The sequence below is a fragment of the Molossus molossus genome, unplaced genomic scaffold (genome assembly GCF_014108415.1).
Source record: "Molossus molossus isolate mMolMol1 unplaced genomic scaffold, mMolMol1.p scaffold_m16_p_15, whole genome shotgun sequence".
Taxonomy (NCBI): Eukaryota; Metazoa; Chordata; class Mammalia; order Chiroptera; family Molossidae; genus Molossus; species Molossus molossus.
This window is the reverse complement of record NW_023425350.1, coordinates 25,479,279-25,497,245: the sequence shown is the minus strand read 5'-3', so window position 1 is coordinate 25,497,245 and position 17,967 is coordinate 25,479,279. Positions and strand designations below refer to the sequence as shown.

The 17,967-nt window shown below is 39.9% G+C and overlaps 2 protein-coding genes across 4 annotated transcripts in view; one reads left to right on the top strand and one right to left on the bottom strand.

Moving 5' to 3' along the window:
* Window positions 1-1,500, top strand: part of DHX57 (DExH-box helicase 57) — a 57,035-nt gene extending 55,535 nt beyond the window's left edge. For both annotated transcript variants that reach the window (XM_036262662.1, XM_036262663.1), the window contains exon 25: window positions 1,368-1,500. In XM_036262662.1, the coding sequence (XP_036118555.1) occupies window positions 1,368-1,383 (16 nt within the window). In that variant the 3' untranslated portion in view covers window positions 1,384-1,500. The remainder of the gene's footprint in view (window positions 1-1,367) is intronic.
* Window positions 1,501-12,602: 11,102 nt separating this feature from the next.
* On the bottom strand, window positions 12,603-17,810 carry GEMIN6 (gem nuclear organelle associated protein 6). 2 transcript variants are annotated; one of them, XM_036263193.1, is made up of 3 exons: window positions 17,730-17,810; window positions 17,035-17,178; window positions 12,603-13,325 (listed from the first exon to the last, which is right to left on the bottom strand). In XM_036263193.1, exons 2-3 carry the CDS (start codon window positions 17,166-17,168, stop codon window positions 12,950-12,952), a joined length of 510 nt encoding a protein of 169 aa, XP_036119086.1. In that variant the 5' UTR covers window positions 17,169-17,178; window positions 17,730-17,810; the 3' UTR covers window positions 12,603-12,949. The 2 variants fall into 2 exon arrangements, with proteins under 2 accessions (XP_036119086.1, XP_036119087.1); XM_036263194.1 differs by lacking the exon at window positions 17,730-17,810 and adding an exon at window positions 17,526-17,699.
* Window positions 17,811-17,967: the final 157 nt, after the last annotated feature.

Here is a 17,967-nt window from a genome sequence, read left to right as displayed (position 1 = left end):
TTCATGTCGATGTTTCTCTCTCTCTCTCTCTCTCTTTTTCTCTCTCCCTCCCACTCTATCTGAACAAAAACTGGAGAAATGTCCTCAGGTGAGGATAAAAAAAACAAAAAAAATAAGGTTACTCCTTTGTGATTAAAGATCAAAATGCAGTAAAGTATTTCAGTGTGAAACTGAATTTCTAAGCCCCAGCAAGATGGTCAGCGTTTAATGTTAATTTTATGGAGAACTCTGTGAATGTTTTCTTAAATATTTGTTTTACTTTTACTGGATTGTAGTTAGGGAACAGTATTAATAAAGTACTTGCTACAAAATTAGTCTGCTCTACTGTTTTGTACTAAGTCTAACTGAAAAGTTCTCAGAAAATTAGAAGAGCTAAACATTCTTATAGAAGTGGTCATAGATTAACAAAGCATTAGCTCTGACTTCCACCTTGAGTTCCTATCTGAATATTACAACTCAAACTCCCTGACAAGTACTGAACTTTGGTCTTTATCCCCCATTCTATTATCTGAGCAGTTTAAATAATATATCGAAGCACACGGCCAATGTATCTGTAGGCATATGGTAAATGTTCCCTTTTCTTTGTAGCCAGTGGTTTAAAAATGTCCCTAAAAGATGATTATAAAATAAGATTGTGTGACAGTACTTTGTAAAATTAAATTAGGACTGAAGGTGTGGTTTTCGGAGGCAGCCCAGGCTGGCTTTGTGGGGACCACATTCTGTGCTCTCTCAGTTGCTAGACTAAGCTGGTGAGCTTGGGGCTCCCACTCTGAGGATGCCGTGTGGCTTCCTGCAGGCTGAAGAACGCGGTCACATTGCTACTGCTGGGCGTGAACAAGTGCGGGCAGATGGGCTGGCTCTTTCCTCCTAAATCACGCTGGAATTAAGCATAATTCCTGGGCTTATTTCCCCCCAAAGGCAAATGAAAATGTTTACTTAAAATACTTAGCCAGTTAGTAAATACAAGGAAAGCTGTTGTTTTAGCAGTTAGATCTTGATCTTAATCTGTGTCAGTCAGTATTTGAGTGCTCACAGTACAGAGTGCTTCAGGCAGAAACAACGTAGAAGCAGCTATTAGTTTATTGTCACAGCAATAGTTTCAGACTGTTCCAGACGGACAGGTTTCTCCCAGGTCTTTAGTCTCACAAATGTAAAATGAGTCATTAACTCGTAACTGTGGTGAGATTTCATTCTTGCTATTTCTAAGTTATCATCCCCAAAATAATGTATTAAAAAGATTGTTCTTAAGATTTGTAGCCAATCACTAATTCTTAGGGTGCTTTAAAATCTTAGGTGTTTTAATAATTTATGTTATCAAAGAGGCAGAAAGAGGAGTTCTTTTGGAGAATCACGCATGTCCCTTACAGGAAACACCAGGAATGAATGGAATCAACGATTCATGAAGATGCAGGACAGCAAGCCCGACGTGAACTTGTTCCCACATTCTGGCCTCTTTATCCCATCTTGCCTGATTTGGGCCAGCCTAGGTCTACTCCTGAGTCAGGTAACCCCGCTAATTGAATAAGCCAGAACACACTGCCCCAGGGAGGTAACTAAGAGGAGGATGGCTTAGAATCCATTGACTGGATTTTTTCGCCTCTATTTCACCTTTAAGGAAAGAAACAAATGGCAGCAAAAGCCAGTATGAGAGGTTTGTTTGAAAAAGCAAGTTCAAGGGGTAGCCTTGGAAATTCAGCCCAGTCCCATAACTACCAACACTGAAAATGATTGGGATGAAAGTGATTGGGATGATGACCCTGACATATTACAATATTGCTAAATATGGTATAGTAACATATAATGAACATTTCAACAGAAGCATTTCAACCTGTGAGGGTTTTTAACAATTATTCCTTACGTAGTTAATGCTACCTCTTCCAACCTATGTTTGACTGAAAGGAGTTAATTTTCCTTTCATGTTGAATGAATTTATTTGATTAAAAAGAGATTATCTCTGGCTATTTTTTCTACAAAAATTAAACACAGTATAACTTAGCTATAGTGAGTAAGTTTCACTGAATTCCATCCTTGGGTTTTATATGTATTAGAACAAAGGTGCTTGCTAACCTTTCAAGTAAGACTTGGTTTGTCCATAGAAACTGATTAACTAGCCCTGGCCAGTTTGGCTCAGCGGTTAGAGCATCAGCCCGCAGACTGGAGAGTCCTGGGTTTGGTTCCTGCTAAGGGCACGTACCTCGGTTGCAGTTTGTCCCCGGCCCTGGTTGGGGTCGTGTGGGTGACAAGCACTTGATGAGTCTCTCTCATATCAATGTTTCTCTCTCTCTCTCTTCCTCCCTCTCTCCCTCCTGTTCTTTCTGAACATAAATGCAAAAATGTCCTCGGGTGAAGATAAAAAAAAATTTTTTTAAAGAAATTGATTATAACAAATACAGGACCTTATCACATACAAAGACTGTAAAGAAGTTTCCTCATAGAAAATATAATTTTTGTTTGTTTTAAAAAATGTTTTTAAGTGTTTTTATTGATTTTGTTTTTTTAGAAGAAGGGAGAGAGAGAGAGAAACATTGCTGTAAAAAAGATACATCATCGACTGGCCGCCTCCTGCATGCCCCTACTGGGAACCGAACCTGCAATCTGGGCATGTGCCCTGACTGGGAATCAAACTGGGACCTCTCAGTCCATGGGATGACGCTTAATCCACTGAGCCACACTGGCTGGGCTAATTTTTGTTTGTTTTAAACCAGTTGTTCTCAACTGGAGGTAGTTTTGGCCAGCAGTGGACATTTGGCTGTATCTGGAGATGTTCCTGTCACAACTGAGGGGTAAAGGGGATACTCCTGGCATCTAGTGGTTAGAAATCAGGGGTGCTGCTAAATAGCCTACAATGCACAAGATAGCCCCCAACAGAAAATTATCTAGTCTGAAATGTCAGTACTGCCAAGGCAGAGAAAATCTGTTGAAACAAAATGAGGTAGGTAAGCACTTATAAGTCTAGCCACTAGTTATTAGTCAAATAGAAATTATGCCCATGGTTGCCTCTGAAAATGTAAATATATTTTGACTAAAGAAAGTATCTGCCAAATCAACTCTAATAAACATGTACTATAGGAATAAGAGCTTATGAATACATCATGTTGTTATCAAAAGTACAGAATACTTAAGAATTTGAGAAAATTCTATGTACAAATGGGAAAAGCCATGCACAGATGGGTAAGGATAGCTTTACTTTAAAAAGATGTCCTACCACCTGGCTGGTGTAGCTCAGCGGTTAGAGTGTCAGCCTGCGGTCCAGAGAGACCCGGGTTCGGTTCCCACTAAGGGCACGTACCTCGGTTGCAGTTTGTCTCCGGGCCTGGTTGGGTCGTGTGGGTGGCAGCCACTCGATGTGTCCCTTTCACGTCAATGTTTCTCACTCTCTCTCCCTCCCACTCTATTTGAACAAACAATGGAAAAATGTCCTTGGGTGAGGAAATAAATAAATAAATAAAATGTCCTACCACCCGACCAGTGTGGCTCAGTGGACCACCAAGCATTGTCCCATGGACTGAGAGGTCCTGGTTCGATTCTTGGTCAGAGCAAGTACCCGGGTTTCAGGCTCAATCCCCAGTTGGGGGAGTGCAGAAAGCAGTCAATTGATGGTTCCCTCTCATATCAATGTTTCTATCTCTTTCCCTTCCTCTAAAAAAAAAATCAATAAAGACATGTCCTACCATTAAACTTTGTTTTGTTTTTTAAAGCACTTATTTTGAAAATGTGAAAATAAGTTACAGAGCCTTTTGAAGATATGACTTGTATGTGATACCAGTACTGCTAACACTTCCCACTCCAAAACTCAGGTTACCAGGCCCACGTCATGATGTTTAAAATACACACATGCACATACACACACACACACACACCTTTACCTTACCTTTGTGTTATCTTAAAAGGGTCCAACCTAGTAGACTTTGGCCAATATACTAAAACACAAATAAGATTAAAAGGGAGTATATAATTTTTTAGGTATATGACTAAAATTTTGAAATTTAATACAAAGCCTCAATGGGAACTATAATTTCCAGGCTTAGTAACCCTTCTCCTATAGTTTGAATTGGAGAACCTATTTTAGGATTTTGTTATTAGTAAGATTACCAGATTGAATATCAAAGACGTGTTATGTTCTTTAGAAGACAGGTGTCTTGACAAATCAGGGGCCATGCTATACAATGGGCACCAAGAGACTATCCACATAAGGGAGGAAACTGATCCACTGATTATAGACCCAGCACAAAACAGCCCATAATTGTAGACATTTCTGTTAATGCCACCCTTCTGTCTCTGAAATTCACCTGTGCACTGTCCCATTTAAATTCCAGCTGTCCCATTATTTCTAGCCCATGAATCTTAATACCATCCTTTTCTACAGTAAGCATGGCTAAGACTGGACTAATTGAAGCATGCAATCTGATTAGTTAACAGGAGGCTGATTGTCCATTTTATAACTAGTGTGCGCTACATGTCTACTTTGGGACCTATATTGAGGCTGGAGAAATTTCTCCCACATTTATGCTAATAATTTCAATATAACCAACTTACTTTAAACAGGTGCTATATGCCAGTCACCCTAGGAACTCAGGATACAAAGGAACAGGGACACAGGAAAAACAGGATAATAGAAAAATAAAGTTTATGTAAATGAATTCAATCAGGAACATAATAACTGAGCCTCTGAAAGTTCTAGAGATTGGATGACTATATGTTGCAATTAAAAGGAAGGGTGCTAATGGCTTCGATCAAGTCTCTTAATTTTTCTTTTTAAGATTCTCATCTTGTTCAGCAATTAGGTGTGCTTCTATAAACCTTGTGAACAACTTCTGCATATTATCAAAGAAGAAGTTGTAAGGAATAAATGTATGATGACCTACTTCCTCTTTAAAATGTATTTGGGTAATGTTAAGTAAAGGAAGAGGAACTCAAAAATGTGTATGACAAATGAGTTGAGCCTGGCCAGTGTGGTTCAGTGGTTGAGCATTGACCCATGCACTAAGAGGTCACTGGTTCAGTTCCCAGTCAGGGCACATGCCCAGGTTGTGGGCCCAATCCCCAATGGGGGACATGTAGGAGGCAGCCAATCGATGTTTCTATCTCTCTCCCTCTCCCTTCCTCTCTCTCTAAATCAATAGAGAAAAAAATTAAAGAAAAATGAGTTCAACAAGGTGAATATACAATATACAATATACAAAAATCAACTATATTTCTATTTTTAAGTTCTATATACTAGCAATCAATAATTCAAAAATGAAATTAAGAAAACAGTTCTAGTCACAATCTCATTAAAAAAATGCCCAGGAATAAATTTAACAAAAGAAGTATAAGACTTGTTCATTAAAAACTATAAAACATTGTTTTAAGAAAACTAAAGATATAAATAAATGAAGAGACATTCTAATTCATGGAATGGAAGACAATATTAAGAAAACTCTCCTCCAGTTGATCTGTAGATTTCAACACAATCCCTCTCAAAATCCCACAGGCATATTTTTTTTCCTCAGAAACTGACAACTTCATCCAAAATTTAAATGGAACTGCAAAGGATCCAGAACAGTCAAACAATCTTTTAAAAGATCAAAGTTGGAGGTCTTACATGTATAGATATCAAATTTTACTAAAGCTGTAATAAGTAAATACAATGTAATACAATGTGTTACTAATTTAAGAATAGCATATAGAGTGATGGAATACAACTTTAAGCCCAGAAGTAAACTCTTAAAATTTATGATCAACTGATTTTCAACAGAACTGCCAAGGCATGCCCTGGCCAGTGTGGCTCAGTTGGTTGGGCATCATTCCATGCACCAGCAGGTTGCCAGTTCAATTTCTGGTCAAGGGCACATGCCCAGGTTGCAGGCTCAATCCCTAGTGAGGGGCATGCAGGAGGTGACCAACTGATGTTCTCTCTCATCGATGTTTCTCTCTCTCCCTCCCTCTCCCTCTCTCTAAAAATCAATGAACTTTTTTTTTTTTTTTAACTGCTAAGACACTTCAATGAAGAAAGAAAAGTCTTTTCAACAAATGGTACTGGAACAATTCAATATCCTCATGCAAAAAAAGATTAATTTAGACCCTTCCCTCACACCGTACACAAAAATTAACTCAAAATGGAACATAACCCTAAGGTTAAGAGTTAATTAAAACTTTTAAAAGAAAACAAAATGTTTGTGACCTTGGGTTAGGCAGTGAGTTCTTAGCTATGACACCAGAAGCAAAATGTATAAAAGAAAAATTTTTGATAAATTATAATTAACCTATTCTTTCAATGTATGCAGTTCAGAAATGTAATTAAGAAAATACAAGACAACAGACTGGGAGAAAATATTTGCAAATCATATATCTGATAAAGCATTTGCTTCTAGAAAGTACTCTTACAACTCAAGTAGACAGCTCAGCTTTTGAAATGGGCAAAATCTTTGAGTAAACATTTCACCAAAGAGGATATACAGACGGCTTAATAAGCACATGAAAAGGTACTCAACTTAATTAGGTATAATGGAAATGCAAATGAAAACCACAGTGAGATACTACTTCATAATCACTGGAACTACACAATAACGAGTGCTGGTAAGGATGCAGAGAAATTGAAACCCTCATATATTGCTGATGGAGTGTAAATGGTGCAGCCACACTGGAAAATAATTTGGTAGTTTCTCAAAAAGTTAAATATAAATGTATCATGTAATCCAGCAATTCCACTGGTTTTTCACCAAGAGAAATGAAAATATATGTTTCCACAAATGTTCACAGCAGCATTATTAATAATAGCCCCGTCTGGCCAGTGTGGCTCAGTGGTTGAGCTTCAACCCATGCACCAAGAGGTCGCCGGTTCGATTCCCAATCAGGACACATGCCCAGGTTGTGGGCCCAATCCCCAGTGGGGGACATGCAGGAGGCAGCCAATGTTCTCTCTCATCAATGTTTCTCTCTCTCTCTCCCTCCCCATCTCCCTTTCTCTCTCTGTAAAATCAATAAAGGAAAAAAATGAAATAAATTAATAGCCCCAAACTGGAAACAATTCCAATATTCATCAACTGGTGAATGAATAAATAACATATAGTATATTCATAATGGACTATTATTCAGTAATAAAAAGGAACCAGCCCTGGCCAGTTTGGCTCAGCGGTTAGAGCGTCAGCCTGCGGTCCGGAGAGACCGGGGTTCGGTTCCCGCTAAGGGCACGTACTTCGGTTGCAGTTTGTCCCCGGCCCTGGTTGGTCGTGCGGGTGGCAGCCACTCGATGTGTCCCTTCACGTCGATGTTTCTCACTCTCTCTCCCTTCCTCTCTCTCCCTCCCACTCTATCTGTACAAAAAATGGAAAAATATCCTCGGGTGAGGATAAAAATAAATTAATTAATTAAAAAAGAACCAATAACACATGCTGCAACATGGATGAGCTTCAAAAACATTATACAGTATGAAAGAAGTCAGACAAAGACCACATTTGTATGATTGCATTTATATGGAATGGACAAAAAAATCAAATCTATAGATACAGAAAGTAGACTAGTGGGATGGGAATGGGAATGGGAATTGACTAGAAATGGGGTTAGGGATGTTATGGGATGACGGAAATGTTTAAAAAAAGATTGTGATGATGGCTGCACAACTCAATTTACTAAAAATTACTGAATTATACACTTAAAGTGGATAAATTTTTTGTGAATAATAGCTCAATAAAGCTTGTTTTATTTATTTTTTATTTTTATTTTTTTAATAATAAAGCTTGTTTTAAAAATATGGATGGCACCCTGGCCAGTTTGGCTCAGCGGTTGGAGCATCGGCCTGCAGTCCAGAGGGTCCTGGGTTCAGTTCCCGCTAGGGGCATGTATAAAAAAATAAATAAATAAGCCCTGGCCAGTTTTGCTCAGTAGTTAGAGCGTCAACCTGAGGTCCAGAGAGACCCGGGTTCGGTTCCTGCTAAGGGCACATACCTCGGTTGCAGTTTGTCCCCGGGCCCGGTTGGGTCGTGCGGGTGGCAGCCACTCGATGTGTCCCTTTCACTTCGATATTTCTCTTTCTCTCTCTCTCCCTCCCACTCTACCTGAACAAAAAATGAAAAATGTCCTGGGGTGAGGAAAAAATTAATTAATTAATTAATTAATTAATTAAAATATGTATGGCTCTGCTCATTTGGCTCAGTGCCCAAGGACCAAGGGGGTCTCGGGTTTGATTCTAGTCAGGGGCACATACCTGGGTTGCAGGTTCCATCCCCAGGCCTGATTGGGGTCATGCAGAGGCAACCAATCAATGTCTCTCTCTCACACTGATGTTTCTCTCCCTCTCTCCCTTCCTTCTTCTTTCTCTAAAAATCAAGGAAAAAAATCCTCAAGTGAGGATGAACAAAAAATAAAATATGTATGAAGATACCTTTAATTACAAAAAGAAAAATGGAAAAGTCACAGCGAAGAAACCTGATAGACACCACCTTAACTAAGTGATCACAGTTAACATCACCGGAAATGGAACAAATGAACATCATGGCCTCCTGATATGATGCACACAGAAGAACACACTATCATTTCCAGGGTGTTCCAGTGCACACCCAATTGATCATAAAAACATCAAACAAACCCAAATTGAGGATTATTCCACAAAATAACCGGCCTGTATTTAAAATGTTGATATCATTAGTCAAAGAAAGACTAAGGAACTATTCCAGATTAAGGAAAACTAGAGGACATGACGAATGCAATACATGAGCATATATATACTTTTTTTTTCTTCTCCCATATAAAGGACATTGAGATAAGAAGTGAAATCTGGCCCTGGCCGGTTTTGCTCAGTGGTTAGAGCATCGGCTCATGGACCAGAGTCCTGGGTTTGGTTGCCGCTAAGGGCACTTACCTTGGTTGCAGTTCATCCCCAGCCCCAGTTGGAGTTGTGTGGGTGGCAACAAATCGATGTGTCTTTCTTGCATTGATGTTTCTCCAGGAAGGAAGGAAGGAAGGGAGGGAGGGAGGGAGGGAGGGAGGGAGGGAGGGAAATCTGGACTAGGTCTGTATTAAGTCACAGTACTGTGTTTGTACTGTGGCCATGTAGGAGAATGTACTCATTTTTTCATTGTATCCATGATTTACTCTCAAACAGTTCAAGGGGAAAAAAATGAACACACTCATACACAAACATGGAAACTGCAAATGTGGTGAAATGTTAACATTTGCTGGGAAAAAGATGGGGGGGGGGGATTCTTCCTCATGTTCTTGAAAATTTTCTGTAAATCTAACATTATGTCAAAGTGAAATGCAATGAACATGTATGCTATAATTTCAGTGTTCATTAACCTGTATCCATTTGAGTAAAAACTAGATAGAGACCAAGAATAGATATGGCAAGATAATGAGAATATAGGAGAAATAATTTCTTGAAAATTAAGATACTTAAAAAATGAAGATATGAATCAAACAGTTCCCATACCGGAAATAAAGAAATGGGAAAATACTAATAAAGAAATACAAATTAAAACAACTTTGAAAAACCATTTTATGTTCAGTAGCAAAAATTAAACAAAATATTAATACTCTAAGGGTCTAGCCCTGGCCGATTAGGCTCAGTGAAGAGATTTAGAGTGTCAGCCCACGGATCAGTTGAGGTTTTGATTCCAGTCAAGGACAGGTACCTTGGTTACAGTTTGGTCATTGGCTCTAATTGGGTTATGCGGGAGCCAACCAGTCGACGTGTCTCTCTCACGTCAATGTTTTTCTCTCTCTCTCCCACTCTATCTGAAGATAAATAGAAAAAAGTATCCTCGGGTGAGGATTTAAAAAAAAAGACTCTAAGGGTCTGATGAAATTTGCATATACACTTATTTATTGCACTTGTCAAAGTAAAGCAGCACAAACCATTTATTATTATTTTTATTATTATTGGTTTTTAGAGAAACAGGGAAAGGGAGAAATAGCTAGAAACATCAGTAAGAGAGAAACATTGGTCGGCTGCCTCTAGCACGCCCCCTACTTGATCAAGCCCGCACCCCGGCATGTGCCCTGACCGGGAATCGAACCTGCGACCTCTCGGTGCATGGGTCGACGCTCAGTCACTAAGCCATACTGGCTGGGCAGCACAAACCATTTAAAAACACAAGGAAAGCCCTGGCCGGTTTGGCTCAGCAGCTGGAGCGCCAGCCTATGGACCAGAGGGTCCCAGGTTCGGATTCCACTAGGGACATGTACCAAATAAATAAATAAATAAATAAACACAAGGAAAAACCTACATATGTTTACACGTACTTGCATTTCTAGGCACTTAAATAGTCTTTGATAATAGCAATGAAGATGTATTCATAAAGATATTCATGATAGCAAAAAGAACAAATGTCAAAATTTAGAGGACTGTTTTAATAAGCGTGGCTTATCAATATAATAGGATATTGTCTTAAATATTAAAATTATAAAAACAACAGAAACAGGAAAAATATTAAACTATATACATTGATTACAATTACGTAAAAACTTTTAAAGGATTAGAAAGGAATATATAAAGGTATAAAGCATGTATGGGTACTAGAATACTTTTTTAATAGAAAAAAAATCCTTTAATTTTAACAATAAAATCCAACTGGATAATAATAATATTAAAGAAGGCAGGAGAGCCCTGGCCAATTTGGCTCAGAGGTTAGAGCGTCAGCCTGTGGTCCAGAGAGACCTGGGTTCGGTTCCCACTAAGAGCATGTACCTCGGTTGCAGTTTGTCCCCGGCCGCAGTAGAGGGTTGTGTGGGTGGCAACCGACTGGTTAGTCGATGTGTCTCTCTCGCATCGATATTTCTGTCTCTCTCTCTTCCTCCCTCTCTCCCTCCTGCTCTATCTGAAATGCAAAAATGTCCTCCGGTGAGGATAAAAAATAAGGGCAGGAGAAAACTTATGGAGGTGATAGATATGCTCATGGCAGACATTATGGTGATGGTTCACAGATGTATCTCCAGCCTAGCAAGTTGCATACATTGAATATGTTATGTTAATCATACCTCAATAAAGTGGTTTATATTTTTATACATTTTTTTTTTTAGATTTTTAAAATTAATTTTTAGAGAGGAAGGGAGAGGGAGAGAGAGAAACATCTATATGAGAGCAATACATTGATCGGCTGCCTCCTGCATGCCCCTGACCAGGAATCGAACTGGCAACCCTTCAGTGCATGGTACGGTGCTCAACCAACTGAGCCACACTGGGCAGGGCACAATAGTTTTAAAAAACACAACTGTATTTGGCAGTAGAAGCAATTAAGTATGTGTAATTATAGTCCTTCACTGTTCTGGTTTCTCCCAGAACATAAGCATGAATTACAGTAATCCTTACCCCTGACTCCAGCATTTCAGAATCTACTTCAAGGCATCATGAAATTTTCACCAGTTCTCATCAAATAAAATGATTGTGAATGTTTTAAATTTTTCATTAATATATATATTTTTTAACTTAATTCATGGAAAAACCTATTTCAGCAATAACTTCTTTAGGAAAATGTGGAGAGATTTAATTTAGGAAATCAGATTAATAATGGGATAGCAAGAAATCAGTGCAAAGGTTAGAAACTTTGCCGCAAGGGGACCGCTGCCCTGGCGACCGCCTCCTGCCGGCAGGGGGTACAGCCAGCTTTGGGGAGAAATCTTCCTCTGGGCCTCTGGAACCAGAGGGGGATCTGAAACAGCTGAGTTAAACTCCTGGGGGAGATTCTTAGCTGAGGAACTGGCTGGGGCAACTCCCAAAGCAGACAGGTTTTCACGGCAGAACCAGATTATGAACTTCCTCAGCACTCAGGTAAATTGCTTAAACAATCAGAAGACCAATTGCCAAGAAACAGTCTCTGTCCCCAGCTCATCAGTCGGACAGCAAATAAATCTACCAACACCAATGCACCTGTCCCTGCGCCAAGGACAAAACCCAAATGATGCTGTGAGTAATTTCCTGTACGGTTTACTCTCTCAAGGCCTCATTGTGTCAGAATCTTTTCCATGCTAAATTTAATTTCATTAACCTTCCCCTATTTGCTTTGCGAAGACATTCCAAGGTCACAAGGAGAAAGGTTATGCACCAAATTTCATACAGGATCATGGAACTTCAAAGTTGTGAGGGAAGGACTTTCTGTAAAGGGCCATATTTTTTCTTAAATATAAGCCATATCGTTTCTGTCCCAATACTCAACTCTGCCATTATGTCTAAAAAGCAAGTGCACATAAAACATAAACTAGTAGGTGTGTTCCAATAAAACTTTAACAAATGGAGGCGGCAAGCTGGATTTGTCCTAAGGGCCCACATTTTGTTGAACCCTGACCTAGGGAGTCAGGGCCTCCGAGTTCTAATCTAATGTGACCTTGTGTCATTCTAGACATGCCCATGAAAAGGCCCCTTTCTAGCCCAGAAGCCTCCACACAGAGCCTAACCCTGAGAAATGGGGACCAGGCAAAGGAACTGAGTTGAATTCAGCTGCAAGATGCCTGTCACATTTACCTTCTTCCTCAGCGATACCAGCCCGTTCTCACTTTGAGAGTTATAAGGCTCATGTGTGAAGATTTTCACCAACAGTCAAAACTTTGAAGTTTCAACCAGTTTCATCACACACACACACACACACACACACACACACACACACACAAATTTTAACAGACACATATAGTTAGCACAAGGGACTTACTGCATTTTATACTGAATGTAACATGTTGTGATTTTTCCAAATATATTTCTTGCCTAACAAAATGGATGTATATCTCCATCAAAAGAAAAGACTTAAGTTCTGATGTCCCTGTGCTAATTTTGTTGCATGTGGTATTATCCTTGTCACAGTTCACTATTTATTAGCACTCGTAATCTACATCTTTGATTTTACCAAGACAACAAATTAAAATTCACATACACACTTGTGTGCTTTTAAAGTCCTGTAATATGATGGCCTTAACATTCAAAACATTGTATGAAGAAAGGAAAAATAAGTCGTATTTCAACGCATCCATAGTTCTTGGCCACTCATTGTGAAACTGCAAGATGTCCTTGAATAAGATCCTGCACACGGGACAGAATAATCTCATTAGAGCTGCTGCAATTCTCTGGAGCATACGGTGGGTCTATAGTCAGGACCCCAGCCACACAGAGAGTCTTTGGTGCATTTCCTTGTTCAGTGACAGGGATGTGATTCTTCTCGAGCCACTTCTTTAGGCTGTTCTTTCTCTTTTCCAGATCCTCAAGGTTGTGTGCCGGGCAGTCTCCAGACGTGAACAAACGCATCAGCTTCTCTCTCACCCCATGGTCCCCTTCATTCACAGTTTCAACAGTCTGCACAGCATGTCCCATAATTCCGGTCACAGACATGCTGCCATCTTCAAGGAAGTTCACGAGGACAATACTTTGGAGGAAAAGAAAGTTCAGAGCAGATTTTCAAAAGAAAAACCTAAAGGCCCGTAAAACTATGGAAGAAGCCACGGAACGAGAGGCATCAACCCCAGAAGGTCATTAGAATAGGGACTGCTCTTCCCTGTTTAAAATTAATCCTGTCACCACCAGACGCTTTCACTGAGGGTCCTAAACATCTAAACTTTTGTTCAGCCTAAAGCTAATCACTGTGGGAGGCAGTGAAAGTATTACTCAAAGAGCTTTGAATGCCTTAACTGTGTCCTGAAGAGAGGGTACAGATTTAACTTTTAGAGTTAAAACAATTGAATAACTCCTCTTCTAAGCAAACCAAAGAATATAACAAAGCACAAAGTAAATAAAATAGAAAACAAGACTCAGGAGGATGAAAGCAAAAAGTTTGTTTTTTGAAAAAAAAAATTTTCACAAATCTCAGCAAGATTAATAATAAAACAGAAAGAAGGCCCTGGCCGGGTAGCTCCGTTGGTTAGAGCATTGTCCCAATGTGCCAAGGTTGTGGGTTCAATCTTCAGTCAGGACACATACAAGAAGCAACCAATAAATGTATAAATATGTGGAACGACAAATTGATATTTCTCTCTCCCTTTCTCTCTCTCTCTCTAATCAATAAATTTTAAAAAGTTTATAAGAAAGAAGACATATAAATAATACTAAGAATAAGGCAGTATAAAATATAAAGAACAAATTTATGCTACTAATTTTGAAATTAAAACAGATAACTTCCTGGAAAACATAAGTTTCTACCACTGGGGGGAGGGGGGGGAGAAGAGAGAAAGAGAGAGAGAGAGTGTAAATAGTCCAATAATCTTTAAATAAAAACTGAGAAACTAGTTTAAAAACTTCCCATGGAAGGGGAAAAAGACCCAGGCAATCTATAAATTCTATAAAATTTTCAAGGATCAAACATTTCTAATCTAATCAAATTCTTCTAGAGTCTATAAAAGGGGACTATGCCTTAACATGTTCAATGAGGTTAATATAACCTTGATACCAAAAGAAGGTGACAGGATTAAAAAATAAAACTACAAGCTAATCTCATTCACATATACAAATGCAAAAACTCTAAATAAAATACAATATGATATATGATACGATGTGATGTGAAGGGAATTTCACTTCTGTGGTACTTACTTTTCCCCAAAACCAAGTCTACTAATGAGAAAACATCACACAAACTCAAACTGAGAGACATTCTACAAAATACCTCACCAGTACTCTTCAAATGAGTTAAGGTCATAAAAAACAAGGAAAGACTGAAAAACTGTCACAGATCGAGGAGACTAGGATACGTGATTAAATGTAACGTGGGATCCTAGATTGGATCCTGGAATAGAAAAAGGGCATTAGTGGAAAAACTGATAAAATCCAATTGATTAGTTTAGTTCATATAAATGTATAGTTTTGACAAATGCACATTGTAAGATGCTAACATTAGGGGGAGCTGGATACATGGGTATTCTCTGTACTTTCTTTGTAACTTTTCTGTAAATCTAAAACCATTCCAAAATAAAAAGTGTGTATGTGTGTGACCACCTTTAAAGTAGTCTTGCAAAAAATAAATCAGCCCAGCGGTGTGGCTCAGTGGTCAAGTGTCAACCCATGCAACAAGAAGTCGCCGGTTTGATTCCCAGTCAGGGCATGTACTCAGGTTGTAGGCCAAATCCCCAGTGGGGGGGAGGGGGCATGCAGGAGGTGGCCAATCAATGTTCTCTCTCATTGATGTTTCTATCTCTCCCTCCCTCTCCCTTCCTCTCTCTCTAAAAATCAATAAAGAAAAATAAATAAATCTGATCCTAATCAAACCTCTAAATACGAATAGCAGTTTATAGGAAATGCAGGGTATAAAAGAACATGTTAAACTATGTCATCAGCCCTGGCTAGTTTCCTCAGTGGTTAGAGCGTCAGCCCACGAACCAAAAACTCTTGGGTTCGATTCAGGTCAAGAGTACATACCTTGGTTGCAGTTCGTCCACAGCCCTGGTCGGGTCATGTGGGAGGCAACCAGTCGATGTGTTCCTCTCACTTCTTTCTTTCTTTCTTTCTTTCTTTTTCTTTCTTTCTCTCTCTCTCTCTCTCTCCCCCCCCCCCCCCCCCACCTCCCACTCTGTCTGATGATAAATGGAAAAATATCCTCAGGTGAAGATAAAAAATATAAACAAACAAAAAAAACTACATCATCTTCATCTGGTGAACTGAAAGGTCACCAGTTAGATTACCAGTCAGGGCACATGCCCAGGTTTCAGGCATGTGTGCAGGAGGCAGCCTATTGATGTTTCTCTCTCCCTCTTCCTCTCTCTCTATAAAATCAATAAAAACATATTTTAAAAAAATAAACTACATCATGATAATGCAATAAGCTCAATCCAGAATGGGTTCAATTCTATCAAACAAATGACTCATTTTCTTCAACAAATAAGGAACAAGGAAAACTAAAAAGAGAAAATGCAGAATTATAGATTAAGATACTTAAGAGACTTGGCTGGTCTGGTTTAGTGGTTAGAGGGTCGGACAGCAGATCAGAGAGTTGCAGGTTCAGTTCCCACTAAGGGCAAAACCTCAGTTGCAGTTGTTCCCAGCCCCAGTTGGGGTCATTGGGTGGCAGCCACTTGATGTGTCTCTCTCACATAAATGTTTCTCTCTCTCTTCCTCCTTCTCTCCTTCCCACTCTATCTGAAGATAAATGCAAAAATGTCCTCAGGTGAGGATTAAAAAAAAGATACTTAAGCCCTGGCCAGTTTGGTTCAGCGGTTAGAGCGTCGGCCTGTGGTCCTGAGAGACCCGGGTTCGGTTCCCGCTAAGGGCATGTACCTCGGTTGCAGTTTGTCCCCAGCCCTGGTCGGTCGTGCGGGTGGCAGCCACTCGATGTGTTCCTTTCACATCGATGTTTCTCTCTCTCTCTCTGTTCCTCTCTCTCCCTCCCACTCTACCTGAACAAAAAAAAAAATGGAAAAATGTCCTCGGGTGAGGAAAAAAAAAGATACTTAAGAGACATATCAACCAAATTTATAAACCAATGTAAAAAGATATTTTGGAGACAATCAGGCAAATCTGAACTCAAACTAGGATTTAGCTAATATTAAAATAATTATTACTGTTGTTAGATGTTATAATATTATGCTTACATTTGTTAAAGAGTTCCAATCTACTAAGAGATATATTGACATATTTATAAACAAAATTATATGTCTACAATTGGCTTTAAAATACATGGAAGGAGGGGTAAGATTAGTATTTCTAACACCATTTTTTAAAAATGTTTTTATTTATTCTAGAGCGCGGGAGAGGGAGAGAGAGAAACATGCCAGTTGGCCAGAACCTGCACACCTCCTACTGGGGATGCAGCCGGAAACCAGGCATGTGGCCCAACTGGAAATCCAACCGTGACCTCTCGGTGTATGAGACGATGCTCAACCAACTGAGTGACACCGGCCAGGGCCTTATACCATTCTATTTATGTTTGTGTATGTTTGAAATTTTCCAACAAAAAGTAGTAAGAAAAAAATGTCTCATTTCTATGAATTTGGCTAATCTGACAAGGTAATCCATAGAGCCGCACTTAGATTCAAAGGCAATAAAATTCATATATGGGAATAATTTGTCTTTCATTATCCACTTTCTGAGTTTGGATATAACAGAGGCAGAAAAGGGTGTCATGATTTCAGGAAAGCAGGACCCATACTCACTTGGCAGAGACTGGGTCTGTGGTTAAAACCCATCCTTTATACTCCTTTTCACTCGCTGTCACTCTGACTTCTTTGTAAGTGTAATCCTGCCATTCTAAGGGACCCTTCTTCATCCATTCATTCGCAGTTGCCATCTGGCTAGATCTAAAACAACCACCAGTTCGGGTTAATATATATGTTCCACCCAAGCAAATGTCTTATCCCTGATCTCCATCCTAGAGGTAAAGAACATCTGTGATTTGCCTTAAGTACCGTATCGGAAAATAGTTAATACGATATTTACTATCCAGTGTGAAAGCCGCGGGCCCAGGCTGGGGTAACTCGTCTGGCACACTTCCAGCCCAGCCCAGCCGCGGTCCCGATCGCCTTCACGCTGGCTCGGGGCGCCGGTCTGCAGGCGCTCAGACCCTCTCTCTGCTCTCCTGCGACCAAAGCAGCTCACTCCGCACCACTTTCTGCCAAAAACTGAAAAAGAAAACTCAGACATCCACCTCCTCGCTCTTCGGCTCTATCTCTGCTAGATGTCCCCCGGATTTTTCCCAACGTCTTGACATTAGTTTGGAGGAGGCATAAACGAGGAGACAGCAGCGAAGGCTGTGGCGCTCAGATTTATGGGCCTACCCTGCAGCTGCTTTGAGCCGTACTCAAGCCAAGTGCTACTTAACATATTTAATCCTCAGAAACGAGACAAATACCAGTTAACACTGTTAGCAGCGCCCACTCCTCAGCAGCCACGTTCCGAGGAAGGAGCCTCCGCTTGAGGGGAGCCCGCCTGGGTCCAGCATGCTTTGTGCCGCATCGTCACTTCCTTCCCCCAGAAGTCTCTGTTTTGTAGTCCTCGGCTTTACTCAAACCTAAAGGTCCGAAAGTCGCTGGCCCTGGAGTGCTGAAGGCAGGGTGCTCGGTGTGGGCGCGGATGGCATTTTTGTGGAA

Excerpts from the sequence above, each read along its gene's own strand:
- GEMIN6 (XM_036263193.1), bottom strand. The coding sequence starts at position 17,168 with ATGGCAACTGCGAATGAATGGATGAAGAAGGGTCCCTTAGAATGGCAG. Across the intron at positions 13,326-17,034 it reads ACAGACCCAGTCTCTGCCAA|TATTGTCCTCGTGAACTTCC; the intron begins GTGAGTATGGGT and ends TTTCCTCCAAAG.